Source organism: Pelodiscus sinensis, chromosome 4 (assembly GCF_052426305.1).
Source record: "Pelodiscus sinensis isolate ZL-2025 chromosome 4, ASM5242630v1, whole genome shotgun sequence".
Classification (NCBI taxonomy): Eukaryota; Metazoa; Chordata; order Testudines; family Trionychidae; genus Pelodiscus; species Pelodiscus sinensis.
The window spans coordinates 17,655,472-17,670,194 of NC_143055.1; the positions used below are offsets into that span (position 1 = coordinate 17,655,472).

Consider the following 14,723-nt stretch of genomic DNA (forward strand, 5'->3'; position numbering starts at 1 on the left):
TCATCTTCAAGTTTGACACAATCAACTCTGGATTAAACAAAGACTGTGAATGGCTTGCTAACTACAAAAGCAGCTTCTGTTCCCTTGGAATTCACACCTCCAGATCAGCTGCTAGAAGTGGGCCTCATCCTCCTTGATTGGATCACCTCATCATCTCCAGCCTGATCCTGGCCTGCATATTTATTCCTGCCTCTGGAAATTTCCACTACATGCATCTGACGAAGTGGGTCTTTGCCCACGAAAGCTTATGCTCCTACACTTCAGTTAGTCTATAAGGTGCCACAGGACTCCTCGTCGCTTTTCCAAGAAAATATGAAGTGTTTATTCTCACTTCATCATAATATACTCTTATAGCTATGCTGGTCAGCAATGTGAAAAGGTATGACATGACACCAAAAGAGCTGTTCCAGCAAAAGACCCCAGCACAGACCCTGGGAGAACTGTGTTTTTGCTTGCAATGGTGTTTCATTGGGGATGGAAGAGAGGAGTGTTTTGGATCAAGCTGTATAGAGTTAAAGTGCAGTTTTACTAGAGTAAAACTCCAATAGTCCAGCATCCAGTTGTCCGGCACTCCTTATAGTCCAGCATCAACTAGAACCCGGAACTGCTCAGGTCAGTCGCTCTCACGGCCGGGCTGCTGTGAGCCGCATGAACGCTCACAGCCCGTGCCGTTTTGCTCACGGTCCCCAACACACACAGCGTCCAGCCTGCACGTGCTAGCAGCTGGCCACTGAGCACAGGCAGCTGCTTCAGGACCTGGACATAAGGTTGGGGGAGAAGGAAGTTTGTGGCCTGCAGATTCATGCCACTAATTGATACACGTCATTTGAAAACTCAATGACTCTACCCCAAATCTACAGCCCCTGCAAACAGTAGCACCCTAAAAGCTCGGTTTGATGGCATACAGCACCTCATCCCCAAGAAGCTTTTCTGATTCTCCCACACAGAAGAATTTGTGCTAATCATATTGTGGTTTGGCCCAATTGATCTCCACGCATGATTAAGTTCACTAACCTCTACAAGAGCAGGATTTTAACAATGATTTTTGGTTTTACAAAAGCAACAGTTTGATTGCTCTGTTCATGTTACTGTTGCTCTTCATGTGGTCAGGTTACTTGGATATCTGTTTATAATTGTTTCCAGAGAGGAAGGAAAAGGAAAGCAGAAATATAACTCATTTGTCAGTTGGTGTGAAGATAAGATTTCACCAGAGACTGTCAAGAGATTTAAGGTTTAATTGAAATAATTAATAAAACAAAATGTTTTATTTTCAATCAACAGTGAATTTGTACATTTTGTATGAACTGCAAGATTTTGAAACCTGTTTGAACAACCTAAAATGTTATTAGTCAGAATCACACTAGCTGTTAAGGTTAATGTTTAAAGAAATAATAAAAGCTGCATTAAAAGGAGGTAAGTTTTAAAATAAGTATGTGAAAAGAGTTGACTACCCCTTTATTCCAATCTTATGATAATTGGTCATCCAGAAGTTCAGAATTTAGATGATTACTGCATTTCAGCAAGTTTACTGCAAAGTACAGTTCTAATTGACATTCCTTCAAATATCTGTAGCTCCATGTAATGAAAAATAAAGCTATATTTTAAATCTGCAGTAAGTGTCTTTTTGTAAAAGAGTCCTTTTCTATGCTGAAGTTTTTTACACCAGTATAGCTATCCAATTACATACGTTTGTACATTGACACACTATGTAACATACACTGGTCGAAAAAACCCTCAGTATGAAACAAGGCCTTAGATGATGCTCAGATAAGGAATTAACATGGAAAAATACCAGAGCCAACCCACTGCAAATAGCACAATTCAATCATTGCTAGCCAACAGCACTTGACAGTACTGATGTTCACAATCAGATTCTATACAAGTTGTCTAAAGATAAGACTAGTCTTTCAACAGCAGCGCATCCAAGTTTCTATCCCAGTTTGCATATTTGAACATGTCAGAAGTAGAGTGATCCCACTGGGACACAGAAGTGAAGACAGCTGTGTTCTAGTTCAACCATGTTAACTGAAATTACAACTTTTGACCCTTCCACTCTTATCTCTGAAACAAAGGTAATGACAATACCCAGCTTTGTAAATACTTACTCTAGATTAAAAACAGTGTGTGTAAACTAACCTTATGCATGTATGCAAAGTATTATAATACAGCATTTTTGTTCTCATCAAGATACTGATATTTAGAGCCCTGTGTGAATATAAAATGCGTGTTGCATCTGATCCATGATCCACAAACAGGCAGATACACAGATTTGCAGCACTTTACTCATTTTTTAAAAACTAGCTACAAAAAAAAGCATGGAAATAGAGCAACTGAATGTGAAAATAAGTTAGTTACATATTTTGCACATGATCACAACAGCGAGTGCAGTTTAGACAAATACTGAGTATTGCACCAATTCTATTTTATTGCTGCTTCAAGAATAAACTCATTCCCACCACTCAAGATTCCTTATTATTTTCCTCAAGTTCTCCCTCCCCCCATCCCTGCATTCTCAACTAAACTTATAGCTGTTGACTAAACTGCAACAAGTACAAGTTAATCAGAACTTTAAAGCAGATTATTTTTAAAGGTGCTAAAGAATGCATCTGTGTTACTCAATTGGCCAGTTCTCCAACAGTTAATTTTGTTTTTACAGCTTCTCAATCTTTGCATGTATAAGTAATTAAAAACCAACTTTCTTCCCCCCAACAATATGAATTTGTGGAATTTTAAAAAAGACTTTAACTTTTACCACATAAACAGGTATCCTTTTTCTAGGAATTTAAAGCTGTTTAGAGACAGTTTTCTTTGAACTGATTAAGAAAAGCACATTAAAATGTACTGCAATCTTGATGACAAATCATTCCAAGTTCATCTGTAGAAGTATTACACTCCTTTATTCATTAATTTTATGCAATGTTAAGCTACATGCCACCAATGTGAGAACCAGTATAAAGTTAAGATGATCTGTTCCTAGACTGATACCTCTTTCTGGACTAAGCAATATGTGAGTGTCATGGTTTTAATAAAGCAATACCTCTTTGCAATCTTAGTTAAAATATATACCAGTATATCACATAAATAAAAATTAGTATCAAAATTTTAATCTCCTTTTTTTTTGTATAGCAATAAATACAGAACTTATGTGAAAATTTTTTCCAAAGGTGCTTTACATCTGTTTTTCTTGGTGAAATAAGAAAGAGAGAGCCTGTGGGAAGTAATGGAATGTGCACACACACAAGGGGAAAGGAAAAAAAGGAAAGACAACCAGAGAAAGAGCAGATTACTACAGTTTGCCACTTGTTATAAAGAAATAGGAAGCACTTTTCAACTTACATATGTGGCAGATAAGTGACATAAAATAACTACTAAATTTTTTTTTAAAGAGAAAAACAGGAAAAAAAAATCACAATGAAGATTGTACATAATGACTAATCACATATTAACAACATTATAATCCACCAGAGTGTGCTTTATAATTTTTTTTGCTTGACAGTCGTATGGACCATTATGGGACGATTCGATTGTTATTAAAGGTGTGTTGGGGTCAGCCCTGAAGTCTTAAAAGGCCAGAATTCTAGCTGTGGATCTAGTGTTTCCTTTAAAATGCAGCAGTTCTCAAACCGTGGGCCAGGACTTCAAAGTAGGTCACAACCCGATTTTAATGAGGTTGCTAGGGATGTTATTGGCTAATTGAATACTCGATACAATTTGTATCGATTATTCAATTAAATCAATAAGGGTTCCTGCCTAGAGTTGTTGTTACACTTCAAAGGCAAAAGCACAGCAGAGAACACAGAGACAGCGTGAGCAAGGAGCCTGGTGTCAGACACCCAGCTGGCCCTGGGCTGCACGTGGTGATGCAAAGCGGCAGACCCTAGGCACCATGTGGCACTGTCATTTTGAAATGCTGCATGCAGCCCTGGGCCAGCTGGGGACTCCCAGCTAGCCATGGGCTGCACACGGCGTTTCAAAGTGGCAGATCCTGGGCTCCATGCAGCACTACTGATCTGAAGCACCACTTTTCTCCCCCCACTTCTTGCTGACTCTTTCTGATAGAGGGAGCAAGGGGGGGGGGAGGGAGGTGACTAATCGACTAGTGTGTCGACTAGTTGTTCACATCCCTAGAGGTCGCCAGAGCCAACCTTAGACTCTCTGAAACCCAGAGTTGAAGCTGAAGCCTGCGCCCTCCATCTGGGGTTATAGGGCTTGGACTGTGGCCCTCTTCCCCCATCTGGAGCAACAGGGCTTGTGCTCCACACATATCCAACCCAGGTCAAGTAGTAACTTTGTTGTCAGAAAGAGGTCACAGTGAAATGAAGTTTGAGAACCCTTGCTTTAATATAGTAATCTGAAATAATTTTTTTTAAATTACATTTGTACTGCAATAAGATTCCAGAACCACCTAAATAGTCAATGTACAATGTGTATTTCCATAATTTAATGTTATTATGGTTCCAAATTCAGCAATCTGTATATTTTTAATACTTTTATTCTCCAGTGTTGTTCTTTGGAGTGTTTCTTCCACATTCCCAATTCCAGTTACAAAGATAATTCTGTATTTTTAACATGCAAGCCCTCTTCCAATATTTTCTGATTTGTTTTGTGAAAAAACTGCCCCCCCTCAGGCTTGCAAGATAGGAGGGGGGCACTGCCCCAATGAAGGCCCCTGCTGGAGCAGCTGCGAGTGGTCTCGGTAAGCTTGATAAACCTTCCCTGCTCCCCCCACACACACTTCCACCCACCCTCTGCCTCTCCTTGCCCCCCCATCCTCACTCCAGCCTTCATTTTTAAAAAGAACAATCATTTAGATAAAGCATGTACATTTTTCATTTATTTTCCAAAACAAAAATAAAATTACTTCAGTTAAAGACCAAAGCAACACTGAGTTTAAATAAAATAAAAAGTCATGTTGTGACAAACTGATAAACCCATGGACAGGCTGATGTGGCTGTGGAAATAATGTAAAAATTATAATTTAATTTTAATACTGAACTAATGCAGTAAGTGTCGGTGACTGCCCAATTATTTAACGGAACAATACGAAAATACAGATAGCATTGTGACTATTAACTAGACAAAATTGTAAGTGTCTGCTCCTAAGTTTTTCGAAAGATACAACTAGGACAAAAACTTATATTTGGGAGACTCACTAAAAGAAATAATATAGATACTGGTTATATGATATGAATAAACCCCAGTCTTTTTTTTCCTCAGTTGGCTGCGTCAAATATTGAGTAAAGTTCTCTTAGCTAGGAATGCTAGAAGTAATCTTATTGATTCTAAATACAAGGCAAAAAGCACAAGGAACCCACTTAATTTAACCCAAGCAAAAAGCTTAATCACTCAGTAGTAAACAGAGATTATATGTACTCATTACCTGTCTCCGTTCCCGGCGAGACAAAACATTGCCATGAAGTATTCGCCAGAGCATTCTTGCAGCAATTTTTGTGTCAATCCATAACAATCGAAAGCCATGATAATAGTGCTTCACCTCATCTACAATCTTCTGTCCAAGAGATTTTTTAACAACCTCTTCTGTGGGACTATATACAGGGCCTCCTTCTTCCAACTTCTTGTTTTTATCCTTCAAAGACTTAAGTGACTTTTCCACCATGGAGTCATCTTTACAAGGATGTGAAGAATGCCACCATCGTACTGGAAGGTACTGGGGCCCCAAAATGCCCAAACTTGAAAGTGGAGTCCATGAGCCAGGAGAGCTCACAACTCTAAAATATGTTTGCCCATGTCCTTTAGTCCAACAACTGTACTGATCTTTTCCATAGTAAATGTAAACAGGGTGGACACTAGTGCAATATTTGAAGTGTACATTCCTTTAAGAAAGAAAAAAGCATTTTAAAAAAATCTATCAATAAGCACTAAATGAGAAAGATTTACTATGTGTTTAAAATAGCAATAGGACTAGAAAGGTTCAACCTGTATTTTCAAGGGAGGAGAAAAAATTTTCAACATTTTAGAAATGAGAAAACAATGACCAGAAGTTTTTTCAATTTAGAAAACTAAGTGTAGATGAAAAACTAGAAATCATTGACAAATAACCTATCTAAAGCATTTCATATCTCCTATGCGGATGGCAAACAGAGACAAAGTACAAGCTACAGTATTAGGGTTAAGGAGCAGAATAGAAATTGGTATCAGATTAATCCACTTCAAAGAAATGTATCCTTTCATCATCTCTATACTTCTAACCTTTCTCCAGCAGATGTTTGGTCTGCTCTGATTACAATCTCAACTATCAATGGTCTGCATAAGACAAAAGAATCGTATTTCATTAGCCTTTCTGAAAGAGGAATGAAACTTACTCTGAAAACAAAGACATTGTTCCAAGTGCTTATTAGATGTACAAAACTAGAACCACCCACTAAACGCAATCATGTTTGTACTTTAGCACTTTTTTGTTAACCATCTGGAACTATGAAGTTGTAAAGGTAACAACTAAAGCAAGTGCAGATAATTCTGTGTTAACTGAAAATCTGAAGTTACCCCAAGTCCAATGGATTTTTTTTGAGATGGTGTGACCACATTTGCACTCGGTATTCAAGGTGTGAGTCACACCATGGATTTATAAAGAGACAGGATGTTATTTTGTGTCTTATTATCCATCTCTTAATAACTGCTAACATTCTGTTAGCTTTTTTGACAGCCACTGTACATCCACAACAACTTCAAAGGGTCTCTCTGGTGCGGTAAGATCTAATTTAGACCCCATCAATTTATATATATAGTTGGAATTCTGTTTTCCAATGTGCATTACTTGGCATTTATCAATGTTAAATTTCAGCTGCCATGTTCTTGCCCAGTCATGCAGTTAGATCCCTTTGTAGCTCTTTCCACTCTGCATTGGACTTAACGATACTGGGTAGTTTTGTATCATGTACAAATTTTCCAAATCATTCACCACTATTTACCTCTCCATTCATGCATCTGACGAAGTGGGTCTTTGCTCACGAAAGCTTATGCTCTAACACTTTGGTTAGTCTATAAGGTGCCACAGGACTCCTCGCCGCTTCTGTTCTGAAAGTTGTCTATTTATTCCTACCCAGTTACCAACTCAGGAGAGGACCTTCCCTCTTCTCCCATGACAAATTACTTTGCTTAAGAGCCTTTGCTGAAGGTCCCTGTCAATGGCTTTCTGAAAATATAAGTACATTATATCCATTGGATTCTCCCTTGTCCATCATGCTTGTTGACCCCCTCAAAGAATTATGGTAGATTGGTGAGGCATATTTCCCTTTTAGAACACATTTTGACTCTAAATAGGGATGTTAGCTATTATGTAACTGAATAGTTGTGTAACTACATGAAATCTTAGTGGTTACATGATTATTCAATAGTCCCCAAGGATGGGGACAGCAGCCAGTGTTCTCCAGTCCCACTCCCGGGGAGCCCCCTGACACACTGTGCTGCTGCCTCTGCATCAGAGGCAGCAGCACAGGGTGGCAGGCAAGAGCTGGTTTAAAAACTAGCTCCCCAGCTGCCTGCTCAGACCCCCCCACAGACAGAGGCTGCTTCTGTGAATCTGCCTCTGTTTGCAGGAAGATTGGATCCCCCCTCTCCCCCGTTGCTGTCTCTGGTACAGAAGCAACGGTGGAGAGAGGGGGCGCATGTAGTCAATAGGATTAACCAGTAAACCCAGACTTACTGGTTAATCGTTTACTCGACTATACTCTAATATCCCTATTTCCAAACAAACTGTGTTCATATAATTCTGATATTTACTGTAGTTTGAATCAATTTGTCCTGCTCTGAAATCAGGTTTATCCAGCTATAATTGTTGGGATCACCTCTGAAGCCTTTTAAAAAGTGGCATCACATTAGCTATTCTCTAGTCATTTAGTAGAGAAGCTGATTTCAAGGATAGGTTACAAACCAGTTGGTACTTTTGCAATTCCACATTTGAGTTCCTTCAGAACTCCTGGGTGAATACCATCTGGTCCTGGTTACTTATTACTGTTTAATTTATCAATTTGTTTCAATACCTCTTCTAATGAAATCCTTGATCTAGGACAGTTCTTCAGATCTGTCACCTAAAAAGAGAGGCTCAGGTTTGGGAATCTCCCTCATATATCCCCCATCACGAAGGACAATGCAAAGAATTCATTTAGTTTCTCCACATAAGAACAGCCACACTGGGTCAGACCAAAGGTCCATCGAACCAAGTATCCTGTATTCCAACAGTGGCCAATGCCAATGTCCCAGAGGGAGTGAACAGAATAGGGAATCAAGTGATCCCTCTCCTGTCATCCATTTCCAGCCTCTGACAAACAGAGGCTAGGGACATCATTCCTACCCATCCTGGCTAATAGCCAGGGCTCGCTGAACCGCATTCTCCGGCAATCTGCGCATGCGCAAATCGCCCGAATCTGGCTCTTCCAGGTTACAATAGACTGTATTATTTGTTGAGCCCTGCTAATAGCTATTGATGGACCTAACCTCCATGAATTTATCTAGTTCTTTTTAGAATCCTGTTAAAGTCTTAAGTCTTTACCACATCTTCTGGCAACGAGTTCCACAGGATCACTGTGTGTTGCATGAAGAAAAATTTCCTTTTGCTTGATTTAAACCCTATTAATTTCATTTGGTGACCCCTAGTTCATATATTGTGGGAATAAGTAAATAACTTTTCCTTATTCACTTTTTCCACACCAGTCATGATTTTATAGACCTATCATATCTCCCCTTAGTCTCCTCTTTTCTAAGCTGAAAAGTCCAAGTCTTTTTAATATTTTGTCACATGGCACCCATTCCAAACCCCTAATCATTTTTCTTGCCCTTTTTTGAACCATTTCCAATGCCAATATATGTTTGAGATAAGCTACCACATTGGTATGGAGTACTCAAGATGTGAGCATACCATGGTTTTATATAGAGGCAATATTCTCTATCCCTTTTTAAATGATTCCTAACATTGTTTGCTTTTTTGACTGCTGCTGCACATTGAGTGGGTGTTTTCAGAGAACAATGGCCTTATTATTCTTGAGTGCTACTTCAGCATCTCAATCATTCAGTGGCCCCACTGATAGCTCAACAGTTTCAGCAGAACTCTGCTTCACAAATACATAACTTTTGGGGGGGCGGGGGCCTATTTTTTTGAGTCTTTGGCTAGCTATTCTTCACAATTTTTTGGACTTCCTAATAATATTTTTATGCAATTGCCACAAATCTCATCTTTTTGAAGGATCACAGGTGAGGGGTCACACAGCCAACATTCTGAGAAGACCAGGACTTATACACTACAGGAAGGGGTGAGTACGGACTTAGGGGACACAGCAGATCAACTCTTTCCATTTTCCCTAAGGCTATAACTCCTGCATGCTTCAAGAGCATAAGTTATGGTGTCTAAGAAACTCCTGTGCAAAGCCCATGTTCCTTGTATTACATGCCATGTAATCCCTGAGTGACTGAAGTATAAATGAGATGGAACTCTAGGGAACCTTTCCAAGTTATTGGAGAAGCTCGGGAGAACTCAGCATTAGTTTTTGGGTCTAGGGCAGTTGGTCTGTGGTGTCCCACCTCCCACAAAAGAATGCAAGACAGGGAGTCTTCACCTAGGTATGAGCCTAAGAAGCCCAGAGTTATGAAGAATGACTGGATTCTGCCCAGACTCAGGCTTGGAAAGCATATCACATTCCCTCAGGAGTACTATGCAAAAAATTGAAATATTTCAAATTCAGCATTTTTATTTGTCAAATTCACACAACATAATCCCACCATTTTCAATTATTTGCTGACAAGAATTTTGAAATAAATTACCAAAACAATTGAAAATGGTGGGATTATATTTTTGTTGTGTTTCTGTTATTTTGACAATTCAAATATGCACAATTTTGACCTTTTTTAAAATTTCTCAATGTAGAACTCCCTCAAAAGTACCAACATTCTGTTTGGCACAATTTGGGTATAGACAGCTTGGTGGGAATCAGTGCTCAGGGGTTCTGGGTGCAAGTGGAATGGGACTCTAAGTTTGGGAGGAGGGAGGCCCTGATGGGATGGGTGTCATGGTCCAGTTGGTTGGGGCTCATTGGACTGGGGGTCCAGGAATGGAGTGTTCCTGATGTAGGTGGTGAGTGGGATTCCCGATATGGAGAGGGCTCAGAGGAGGGGTTCCAGGTGCACAGGTGTGAGGGAGGCATCACTGTACAGGGAGCTGCTTCCTGTCTAACAAATCTTCACATATCTAGACCACCTCCTCTCTCCCCCCCCACATCTAGAACTCCCGACCCTGGAAGCATGTACCTTCCTGAAGCCAGAAGTTTCCAGAGCTTGATCTGAACCACCCTGGCTGCTCCACATAGGGAAGGGGAACTTTGTCTCTGTCCTCCTTCCTCTCCCCAGCTGGGACTAATGTCCCTAGGTGGCCAAGGCATTCCCAGACCACCACTTCTCAGTGATTTCTTTCTCCCCCTTGGTGCCTGAACAGACATATCTAAGCTGCCAATGGGGTGAGTGGTTGGTGCAGCATCTCTTTGCTTCCCTACAGAATACATATTCTGCAGGGAAACAAAGGGATTCTGCAGATGGGCATTATTCTGCTGCACTACCGGTGTGCAAATTTGCCCAGGAATAAAATAGGATCCAAAGGTTGACTGCAATAATGACCATCCACTTGAAGGATTCAGCCAGAACCATATTACAGGGTACTTATAGCCTTGTATGTACAGCTCAAGTGAACTCTGCTTACCCTGCAACTATCAACTACTGCTCAAAACTGATGGAGAGCAACATCTAGATATGTGTATGTTACTGACTTCTGGTGGTGTCACCTGCAACAGTTCATGAGCAGTTAATTTACCTTTTCTGCTTTCGCAAGAACAGTGTGTACTGTATTGGCATAAGTTAAGGAAGATGGATTGGGAAAAAAAGAAAAGATTTCATATATTTCTACTCTCAAAAGTGACATAACAGCCATATGATTAGAATGCTATTCTCGGGCCTAACTTCGTGGCTCCATAATATGGGCTGTGGTTAGTGTGTGTTTTGTTCAGCAGTCCATACACGCTGTTATGATATTCTAAAGCTTTTAGGATAACTTGGAATACTTTTAAAAGTGTAGAAAAATAACTGTGTCATGTTTATGTTTACTTACTTATGCTTTATCAACCTCAGAGACACACAGCTCAGACAAGTACGCTCTCGCAGGTTACCTGAAAAAAAATTGCAAACATTCTGAAGTTTAAAAAGACAATTCATCCATAACATTAATAATGAACTAATTATTTTAGAAGGCCAATTGTTACTTTAGAAATGGATCTTATTAGGTACAGCACATTAGATGAAAAATGTAGGTTGTTCAAAGATTTAAAAAAACAAAACAAAAAACTATTGATTTATCTTCATTTAAACTTTTAGAGGTTTATCTGCATTTGAAAGTAGGGATGTGAATGGATGATTCTTACTGGGTACCAGTTAACCAGTATCTGGGAGCAGCCCCCCACTCATGGTCTGCCATTGGCGGAAGGCTGCTCTAGCCCTGTGTGGGAGTCAGAGGCCGGATGCATGCAGCAGCAGCAGCCCCTGAGCAGTCGGGGGACAGCCAGAAGCAGCAGTAACAGCCCACCGCATGGCCAGGAGAGGGGAGGAAAGAGCTGGCGAGGCAGCAGCAGGCCCCACGCAGCCAGGGATTCTGGGTTAATCAGTTACCCGGTTCAACCTGGTACTCAATTGGTTAACTAATGAACTCAGATTTTACATCCCTAATTTGAAGAGTCATTTCTGACCTGTAACATCAGACTCCTCACCCACTACAGAGGCTAGAGAGTCCCACCATTTGGTGGAGCATGAATGTATACAGGGGGTTCCCTAGGTGTGGTTTGAAAGCAAACTGAATGCAAGGTAAGCAGCCAGCTCACACTGTAGGAGAGAGAAGGTTGGGGGCTTGTAGGATAAAAAGGTCTGGAGGGCCCAGTGGGATGGGGAGCATCTCCTGGATACATGCATGGGGATCTACTCAATTCCACCTGTTACAGTCCAGGTGGTTTCTGCTAGGACCAACTTCTAGCACACCAAGGGGGAGACTGCCTCTTGCACACAAAAATAGGAATTGTATATAGGAATGTTAAATTTAGATTAATCAAATAGTCAATGTGATTTCCATTGACTATTCGATCAGTCTATAAGGGCACCGCTGCCTTTGAACTACAGCAAGAGTCCTGCTGGGATCTTGCTACAGTTCAAAAGCAGAAGTCCCACAGAGACTGCAGGACTTTCTGGGGCTCTTGTACATTTCAAAAGCAGAATCACAGCAGAAGCAGCATGAGTGGAGACTGTTTCATTTCCCGGTGTGCCTCTACCTCCCCTGAGCCCAACGGATATAGTACTGGGGGGAACTGGCTTTTAAGCTGGCTCCCACTTCCCCCCCTTGTTGCCTCTCTCTGAAAGAGGCAGCGAGGCAGGGGGAGGAAGCAACTAGTCACATCACTAGTCAACTATCCAATAAGCTTATGTTTATCAAATAGTTGACTATCCTCTTCTATCACTAATTGTGTATCAGGGGCTCTACAAAGAGTTTCACCGCCTCAGTGGCCACAACGGACCTAGTCTCCCAAAACAGCTGCTAGGTCTGGAAGAGGTCCTGGTAAAAGACCCACAGCTCAGACAGGTCTTGCAGAAAACTCCTCCCTTGAGTGGACAAAAGCCCTTAGAAGTGTTGGTGGAAGGCATAAGCCAACGTGCTCCACGCCAAATTACCTGCCCCACAAAGGAGACTCAGCAGGGCCTGGTTGAATTGAACTGGCCAAGTCATTTAACTTTCATCCACAGTGACGGACTCCTCCAACTACTGCAAGAAAGCTTGCACTGCCGTTGTAGGACCTGTAGCTAGAGCACTGATGGTTAAATAGGTCTCACACTAGCCCTTTCCACAACTACTGAAACCATGTGTTTATTGTCTGTAGTTAAATGCCACTAACCTGTCACACGTTATTAACTAATTCACAACAGTTTAGACTCAGCCCAGGCGCCCCGCCACCCGGGTAACTTCTACCCCGCAGCCCAAGGCTCCAGCGAAGACTAAAGGCGCCGCGGGCACAGGAGAGGCGCGGAGGGAGGACGCCTCCCCGGGCCGCGGGCAGGAGCTCTGCGAGGTCACAAGGAGGAGGCCGGGGGAGATCGCCACGGGAGTTCAAAGCTGCCCGGGGAGCTCTGGAAGCGGGGAAAGGAGGCGCCCCGCACGCGGCCACCAGTCACTGCCAGGCCCCTCGCCGGCTCCTTTAGCCGCCAGGGGACCGCTAGGCCCAGCCCGTCCGTGGAAAGTCCAGGCCCTAAGGAGCCGGGGCCCAGCGCTGCGGGACCCGCCTCGCCCCGGCCCTTACCCCACGTGGGCTCCCTGCGCAGCGGCCTGGGGAGGCAGCCGACCCGCCGGCCGCAGCTCTTCAGCAGCATGGACGCCATCTTTTCTCCGGCCGGCGGCTGAGGTGACGCTAAGGGCAGCGGCAGGCTCCGCGCCGGGCCATGCCCCTCAACCGCGCTGCGCCGCGACACGGAAACGGAACCGTCGCCCACTGGGGGAGGAGACCAACCGTGGGGAGGGGGGATTATTTGCATAGACCCGCCCCCTGCGGCTCCTATTGGACTAGGGACCCCGGTGTCGCATTGCAAGCCGGGAACTCCACAGCCTCTCGGAAATGCAAGAAGAGCGCTGCAGGCTGGGAGATGTAGTTTTAGGTCTGCGGGGGGGGGGGGTGAAGCAAGTACTGTAGGTAGGGTGCAGGCAGGGAGGGAGATTCAGGCAGGTGGTAACTAATAGTAACCTTCGAGTAAGTGGATACTGATGCCTCCCATGGGACTAGGATACTAACCTTTTGTATGAGTAGTGTTATCTGGGGCTAGAAGAAAACCTATTCTTGGCCCGAATAGGGTAAATTAAACCATGTAGAGCTCTCAGTCTGGAAGGAATCCTGGCAGAAACTTTTAAGTGGTAGTTGTAACATTGACACATTTTCCTGCTACTGAGGAAAAATCGGAGAGTATACAATTTTCAGTGTTGCATGTGGCAGGTCAAATACAGTTTTGTCCAGCGGCACATGCTTCTAAAACAAGACACGAAAGCAGTCACAGAACCTTATAGACATGGGAATTTTGACCTTGTAATCACACTCCTATTCTTTTACCATTATTGTGGTTCCTCCACTTCACCCTTGTTTACTTGATCCTGGGTGGATGTTGTGGGGTTGGTTTTTTTTACTTTTGTATATAAAAGCCTGTCTTAAAAAAATCAGCACAAGCTTTTTCTGAGGATGCAGCATCTCTGTAAGTCGACACTGGGCCTGATCCTCCTATGATGGAAGTCAATGTCAAAACTCCCACAGAATTCAGCCTGAGCAGGATGGACTCTGTAGTCCATATAGTACATTAAATAGTTTTTTTAAGTGTTAACTAGGCCATAGATACTGAGTTCAAACAGAGTGTAAAAATACCACTGAAGAACAAACACTGTAAATTCAAATTAATAAATGTCCTCTAATAGAAATCATATTCAGTGTCATGCATAGTGTGACATATTACATATCTGTGTGACTACTGGTTATAGATATATTTTGGAGAAAAAGATGTTTGTATTAATGCTAGTCCTATATATTATCAGGACTAGCTGCCTGCTTCTGCTAACTGCAATTGAGAGTTTTGTAATTTTTCTCTAAGCAAGTGTAGTTATCTGATATTATACTGCATACAGTAGGGAGCATATTTCTTATAGTATGGAACAG

The 14,723-nt window shown here is 42.2% G+C and overlaps 1 protein-coding gene across 2 annotated transcripts in view; it reads right to left on the reverse strand.

Annotated features, from left to right (window-relative positions):
* The window catches only part of LETM1 (leucine zipper and EF-hand containing transmembrane protein 1), a 62,475-nt gene extending 48,957 nt beyond the window's left edge, over positions 1 to 13,518 (reverse strand). Inside the window, exons 1-3 of one of the 2 annotated variants that reach the window (XM_075930895.2) lie at positions 13,332 to 13,518; positions 11,108 to 11,165; positions 5,381 to 5,834 (exon numbers count right to left, since the gene is read on the reverse strand). In XM_075930895.2, the coding sequence (XP_075787010.1) occupies positions 5,381 to 5,834; positions 11,108 to 11,165; positions 13,332 to 13,410 (591 nt within the window). In that variant the 5' untranslated portion in view covers positions 13,411 to 13,518. The remainder of the gene's footprint in view (positions 1 to 5,380; positions 5,835 to 11,107; positions 11,166 to 13,331) is intronic. The other variant, XM_006134732.4, reaches the window with a different exon arrangement.
* Between the last annotated feature and the right edge of the window lie 1,205 nt (positions 13,519 to 14,723).